We start from the raw sequence: 7,500 nt of genomic DNA, 5'->3' as shown, positions 1-7,500 counted from the left end.
TTTTATTATTCGAGAAAATGAGGAATTGAAAAACACATACATGAGAATAAATTTTTGTCCTCCTCCTCCTCCTCCTCCTCCTCCTCGTATAAGGTTAGGAAATGGTTACAAAAGGTGTTTCCACTTGACATGAGGACACGCAGGGAGAGGAGAGAGGAGAGAAGGAGAGGAAGGAAGAGGAAGGGAGAGGGAGAGGGTGATATGAGAGACAGGTGCTGGGAGAGACGGAAAGACGTGGCCGCCATCTCACCAGGTGACTTGACAGGAAGGGTTACGGAGGAGGAGGAGGAGGAGGAGGAGGAGGAGGAGGAGGAGGAGGAGGAGGAGGAGGAGGAGGAGGAGAGATGTAGTGGATTTGACATCTTGGTCCCTTTTCAATCACCTCCTCCTCCTCCTCATTCTCCTCCTCTTCCTCCTCCTCCACTTTCTCTCTTCCTCTTCCTTTGTCATTATTCTACACTTTATCTTCCTCTTACATCTAACTATCCTATTCTTCCTTCTCCTCCTCCTCGTTCATCATCATCATCTTTTTTTCTTCTTTCTTAAGCATCCTTCCCCCCTCCTCCTCCTCCTCCTCCTCCTCTTCCTGGTGTACTATCCTGCCTCTCTAACTAGCAGCGTGGAATGGTCACCTAAACTGTCTAGTAAGGACCTCAAGGCTTAGTGCTGTTTGTACTTCCTTTGTGTTCCTTTGCGCTTCTTCTTGATGTTACGGTTTTTCTTTCTACTTTTTTTTTTATCAATTTCTATTCGTATTATTCTCTATTTTCACAATTATGTTTCTTCCTTACTTGTCCTCCTCCTCCTCCTCTTCCTGTTTCTCTTCCTTGTTCACCCTTTCCATACGCATTCTCTCTCTCTCTCTCTCTCTCTCTCTCTCTCTCTCTCTCTCTCTCTCTCTCTCTCTCTCTCTCTGATACTTTCCATGCTGACACTATCAACAATCTTGAGAGACTCACCTCTAAAACAGAATAAACGCTGTGTGATATGAAGCAATACTTTCTTTTGAATGGATTTATGTTAAATGAAAAAAAAAAAAAACTGCATTTTCTTTTGAAGTAGAGAACTCCCGTCTCATATACCGCCAGGCACCTTTGCAAATAGAAATGGAGAGTACATTTTCCCAAAATACTCGTTTACAAAATCTGTGTCTGTATTGACAGCTATATGCTTTGTGTGTTTATCAGAGAAATTAATCAGGAAATAATGGGTCTTTTGATGTTTATCAGAAGAATAAGTGATAATTTTGACAAACCAATTGGAATTATTGTTGTACAGACTCTTGTTCTCAGCTTGATGAATGATTGTATATCTCCATGGGGCTCTACAAATGCAACTCTCTTTCAGAGGGTGCAGACAAAAATTACAACATTCTGCAGCCAAAGTAGCCACTGGGGGAGCTAATGAGTATGACTTTGTTACTCCAATAGTGAGAAACTGCAAAGGATGACAAAACCATTTTTTTTTAATGTATTATTATGTATAAAATGAGCTGTATCTGGAATGGTCCTTACAGTTATCCAATGCAAGAGAATATAGAGGAGGTAAAACAGCTTGATGACGTGCATGTGTCAACAAACTCTGGCACCAGGAGGGCCACTACTGTTACTGGACCCATTGCATGGAATGATCTGCCTGATCGCATCACTAACTCAGTCAACTCACCATGCAGTTATAAATCTAGACTTTAAAAACGATTTGTAAGTTACGTGTATTCATGCTTAGTTTTAAGATGAATAACAATGTTTCATGGAAATAAATATCATTATTTTTATTATTATTATTATTATTATTATTATTATTATTATTCCTATTACTATTATCATCATTATAACACACACACACACACACACACACACACACACACACACACACACTCTCTCTCTCTCTCTCTCTCTCTCCCTCATGATTTTCTTTCTTCGACAGGTAAAAAAGAAAAACGGTAGAGAGAGAGAGAGAGAGAGAGAGAGAGAGAGAGAGAGAGAGAGAGAGAGAGAGAGAGAGAGAATGCCTCACCTCAACACCACCAAATTGAATCACAGTCCCCGCTCTCTCTCTCTCTCTCTCTCTCTCTCTCTCTCTCACCTGACATTCCTATTTGTTTTACTTTTTGTCTTTTCGTTCGGTAAACACACACACACACACACACACACACACACACACACACACACACACACATTCATTCATTTCCATTCTTTCTTAATCTTTCTCGTTATTCTCCTCTCTCTCTCTCTCTCTCTCTCTCTCTCTCTCTCTCTCTCTCTCTCTCTCTCTCTCTCTCTCTCTCTCTCTCTCAGTGAAAGTAATACTTCTCTTTGTCCTTCTCCATCTCTCTCCTTTTGTCTCCCTCTCCCTCTCCCTCTCTCTCTCCCCTCCCCTTCTATAGAGCAGAAAACAAGACGACGTCACAGGCAGCGATAGGTGACGTCACTGAGAGAAGATGACGTCATAGCTAAATCTCGGCTGCTCATTGGTTGATTGCTTCTCATGAGTCACGCCCTCGACTCTCCTGATTGGCGTTTTTTTTCAGGTAACAAATGGCGGCTGAGGATTGGCTGCGAGTTTGACCTTGTGTGTGTGTGTGTGTGTGTGTGTGTGTGTGTGTGTGTGTGTGTGTGTGTGTGTGTGTGTGTGTGTGTGTGTGTGTGTGTGTGTGTGAGAGAGAGAGAGAGAGAGAGAGAGAGAGAGAGAGAGAGAGAGAGAGAGAGAGAGAGAGAAATCGGGTTAGACATGCAAACGAAACGAACGAACGAACGGACGGACACACACACACACACACACACACACACACACACACACACACACATCGATAATAAATAATAAACACATACATTTTGAAATATGAAAAATCCATACACAAAAAAGGAAAAAAGAAAAGAAAACGTGGATCATGAAAAAGAAACTAGGAAGAAAAGTATGAAATGAAAAAAATAGATAAAAAAAAAAATAGCAAGCAAGGAAAAACAAACATAATATAAAAAACAAACAAAACAACAAAAATAAACAAACGAAGGAAACTAAACAAACCCCAAAACAAACAAAGCCAATAAACAAACCACCACAAATAATTAAAATGGAAGATGAAAAAAAGAAAAAGAAAAAAAAAGGCAAGAAAAAAAAAAAAAAAACGGGAAACTCAATCACCATCAGGAAGTTTGATGGGAGGACTGGAAAAGGTCATCCACTGGTCCTCGAGTGACCTGAAGTGACCTGAAGAGACGCTAAGTAACCTGAAGTGAATTAAAATGACCTAAAATGACATGAAGTGACCTAAAGTGAATTGAAGTGACCTGGAATGACCTGATGTGACCTAAAATAATAAGCTTGAAGTGAGCTCAAGTGACCTAATGTGACGTATAGTGACCTAAGATTACATAAAGTGAAGTGGAGTGAGTTGAAGTGTTCCTATGACCTCACTCTCCCTCTCAATTACTACTACTACTATTACTATCATTACTACTACTACTACTACTACTACTACTACTACTACTACTACTACTACTACCACTACCACTACATACCACTACTACTACTATTACTACCACTACTACTACCACTACTACTACTACTACCACCACTTACTACTACCACTACCACTACTAACCAATAATAACTACCACCACCACCACTACTACCACTACTATTACTATTTCTTCTACTACTATTACGACTACTACTATTACTATTACTACTACTACTACTGCTACCACTACTACTACTACCACTACTATTACTACTACTTCTACTACTATTACTACTACTACTACTACTACTATTTGGGAATCAAGCGAGGGTGTCAGTGTCTTATATAAACCCTTTTCTTTCCCCACCATCCTCTTTTTGAAATACAAGTACCTTCTATATCGTTTTTTGTCTTATCCTCTCCCTCTCATCTTTCTGAAGTGTCCTTTTACTTTTTTAAGTGTTCGCCTTTATCAACTGATCTATTTTTTATCTATTTATCTAATTTTTTTTTTTATCTAGTCTGGTGAAGTTATCCTTAAAATTCTTCTTTTCTTTCTTTTCTCTTTGTCTTTCTATCTCTTTCCCTGGTCTTATTTTCTTTCCATCACTCTTTTTTCTTCTCCTTCTTATCCTCTTCCTTCTTCTTGTTCTTGTTATTTTTCATCTTCTTCCCTTTCTTTCCTCTCGTCTTCCCTCTTCTTCTTTCATGTATCTTACACCTATTACCCTTTCTTATCACCCCTTCCTGTTTCTCTTCATTCTTCCCTTCTCCTTCCTCTCAATTAACCTCCCTTTTCCCTTTCCATCATGGGTATATACACTATATTTTGCTCCCTCCTCGGATCATCCCTTCCTTCTCTATCATTTCTTCTCCTTCTCCTTCTTTTGCTCTTGCCTTCCCTTCCACTCTCCTTCACGTTAAATGCTGCAGGTTCCATATTCAGAAACATTCCGCTCTCTCACCACGACAACTATCAACGGCCACGGTAATGACTAGCTAGATTCTTAAGACTGTTTCACTTCTTGATAATGTAGAGATCCTGTCAGTCTGCCTTTAGTATCATAAAATATCCTTAAAAAATATGTGCAGCCTCAGTTATGCAAGGGTTTTTGAATATAGCGGAGGTGCGGCGCTAATGTCTTAAGTTGTATGTCTTACTCCAAATGTACTTCATACTGAATCTATCGCTGCTCTGAAGAAAGTTGTCCTATTTGATCATTGGAATGTAAAAGGATAGGAATATTAGTCATCGCTGGATTTTGCAACAATTCCCAGTACTAGAAGCAATGTACTGGATCTTTATAAGCATCTACACCAAAGATCGAGATGTGAATAGATTTGCAATTTCTGACCAATGAAATAAGAAAAAGATGCCTCAATTTGGTTAGTTAGCAAGGAAAAATGCGACAGTATAACAATAAAAAGGTGCTCATCCGGAAAGTTCAGTTTTAACATTCAGCATTTCGGTCAGACGCAAGCCTCACCTCACGACCTCACGAACTCACGACCGCACGACCACCACACACTCCTCGGGGCTGAAAACACGACGACCTTCACGGGGCGAGCTTATCTCCGGAAAGAAATTGACCTCCGATTTGGAAAGACTTTTTTGTTTTCTGGTTCACTCTTTTCGGGGATGGAGGGAAGAGGTATGCAGGGAGCAGCAGTTTAGCAGGCTCTCTCCTCTCCCATAGACCAGTGCGCTCTTTCACGTTACAGATGAAAATATGAACATGAAGAACAAAAACAAGGACAATGACAAAAACAAGACGAAGAACCGAAAGAAGTTGCCGATTGTAAATTTCGCTCATTGATGCTAAAAATACACACATAGATAGATAAATAAATAAATAAATAAAGGAAGGAAAAGGAAAAAAAAGTCCCACATTATTTTCCTTCTCCCACAAACAGTAAATGAAATAAACATAAATAAATACATAAATAGATAAAATGAATCAATCAGGAGAGGAAACCCGAACGAAGGAAGCAGTCAATTTAGTTCCCCCATCGCTCCCTCCGTCACCTTTCTCACCTCCAGGTCTTCATGAGGAGCGAAGAAAACGTGATGCAGAAGCCGAGGTGTCGCGTCCACTTGGTTGCCACACAGGAGTAGGTGTCCAGGACCGGGAATATGGCTGCCATCTGTACCGGGAGAAAGAGAGAGGTACTGTTTACATAGAATTGCATAGGGAAGGAGATATGACTGGAGTACTGGGAATAAGATGCGCTGTACTGTCTTAGTTTACTGGGGTACTGTGTTCATTTACTGGTTTTTACAGGGTTAGTGGTGCTGATTTGGGCATGTACTGGTTACTGAGGGAAGGACGTGTGATTGAAGATTTCGGGACACAAGCTGTTACAAGAAACTACAAGAAACAGAAATGGTGTGGGAAGGGAAAAGGAACAAGGAAGAAGGACGAGGAAAAAGAAAGAAATGCTACGCAGAAGGAAAAATAGAATGGAAAGAGGAAAACAAGGAGAAAAGTAAGAAAGTGTACACACCGAGAAAACGAAAACAGAGAGGCAGAGAAAAGAAGAAAAGAAGAAAAGGAAGGAATACAATAAAAAAAAAGAAAGAAGGGAAAAAAATCTTAAAAACTATGAAAAGAAAAATAAAAGATAGTACCAATAAAAAAGAAAAGGAAGGAAGAAAAAGAAGGAAGATAGGAAGGAGGAGAGGAAAAAAAGACTAGCCAAGAAAAGTTAAAGAACATAAGAAAAAATGGAGAGAGAAGGATAAAGAAATAAAGCTAGCTCAACAAAAATGAAAGGAGGGAGGGAGGGGGAGATGGGAGAAGGAATGGGGAGTGAGTGGGGAGCTTAAAGTTGTAATGAGGGGAGAAATGGGGGAATAGGGGAGGATAAAAGGTGGAGACGAGTGTGTGGAGGTGAAGAGAGAGAGAGAGAGAGAGAGAGAGAGAGAGAGAGAGACAATGATTTTTCTGCCACTCTATTTTTCTCCAGTATTAGTTCTTGGGGGCATCTCTCTCTCTCTCTCTCTCTCTCTCTCTCTCTCTCTCTCTCTCTCTCTCTCTCTCTCTCCGCTTTCCTGTCATCCTCTCTCTCATCTCCTTTCTATATCCTCCTCCTCCTCCTCCTCCACCTCCTCCTCCATCTCCTCCTCCTCCTCTTCCTTTACCTGCTCCTCATTTTTTCGTCCTCTCTTCGTTTCCTCGTAATTTTTTTCTCTTCTTTGTTCTCTCTCTCTCTCTCTCTCTCTCTCTCTCTCTCTCTCTCTCTCTCTCTCTCTCTCTCTCTGTTTACGTAAAATATTGTTTAAGGAAAACTTGAACCTAAAACCAATATATTGATGGAAGAGAGAGAGAGAGAGAGAGAGAGAGAGAGAGAGAGAGAGAGAGAGAGAGAGAGAGAGAGAGAGAGAGAGAGAGAGAGAGAGAGAGAGAGAGAGAGCACTATGACAAGATAAAAGGGAGGAAGAGAAGGCAAAGAAGAAAAAAATAAAAAAACTACATGAAAGGAAGGAGGAAAAAGAAGCACACGTGAAAATAGGAGGAAGAAAAAGAGGAGGAGGAGGAGGAGGAGGAGGAGGAGGAGGAGGAGGAGGAGAGGAGGAGGAGGAGGAGGAGGAGGAGGAGGAGGAGGAGGAGGAGGAGGAGGAGGAGGAGAAGGAAGAGCAAGAAGAACAAGGAAGAAGGGGAGAAAAAACAAGGAAACGGAAGAAGAAATATAATGATGAATAATTGAAGGAGGAAGACGAAAAAAAAAAACTGAAGATAAAGAAGAAGAAGAAGAAGAAGAAGAAGAAGAAGAAGAAGAAGAAGAAGAAGAAGAAGAAAATGACGATGATAATGATGGAAAAGAAAAAAAAAAGATCACGGATAAAAAAAAGAAAAAAGTATAAGAGGAGGAGGAGGAGGAGGAGGAGGAGGAGGAGGAGGAGGAGGAGGAGGAGGAGGAGGAGGAGGAGAAGAAGAAGAAGGAGGAGGAGGGCAAAAGGATATTTAGGACTAAGCCACCGAGGGGAAAAAGGCTTATGGGTGTGGAACCGTAGGATTTGAGTCTTACAGTTTGAA

At 40.6% G+C, this 7,500-nt stretch overlaps 1 protein-coding gene across 1 annotated transcript in view; it reads right to left on the bottom strand.

The window, feature by feature from the left end:
* The window catches only part of LOC123507010 (probable G-protein coupled receptor CG31760), a 124,460-nt gene that overhangs the window by 15,799 nt on the left and 101,161 nt on the right, over positions 1–7,500 (bottom strand). The window contains exon 11 of the mRNA XM_045259505.1: positions 5,499–5,608. Coding sequence (XP_045115440.1) covers positions 5,499–5,608 — 110 coding nt within the window. The remainder of the gene's footprint in view (positions 1–5,498; positions 5,609–7,500) is intronic.

The sequence above is a fragment of the Portunus trituberculatus genome, chromosome 21 (genome assembly GCF_017591435.1).
Source record: "Portunus trituberculatus isolate SZX2019 chromosome 21, ASM1759143v1, whole genome shotgun sequence".
Classification (NCBI taxonomy): Eukaryota; Metazoa; Arthropoda; class Malacostraca; order Decapoda; family Portunidae; genus Portunus; species Portunus trituberculatus.
Note: the sequence above shows the minus strand (reverse complement) of the source record. Positions and strands in the feature narration are given on the sequence as shown.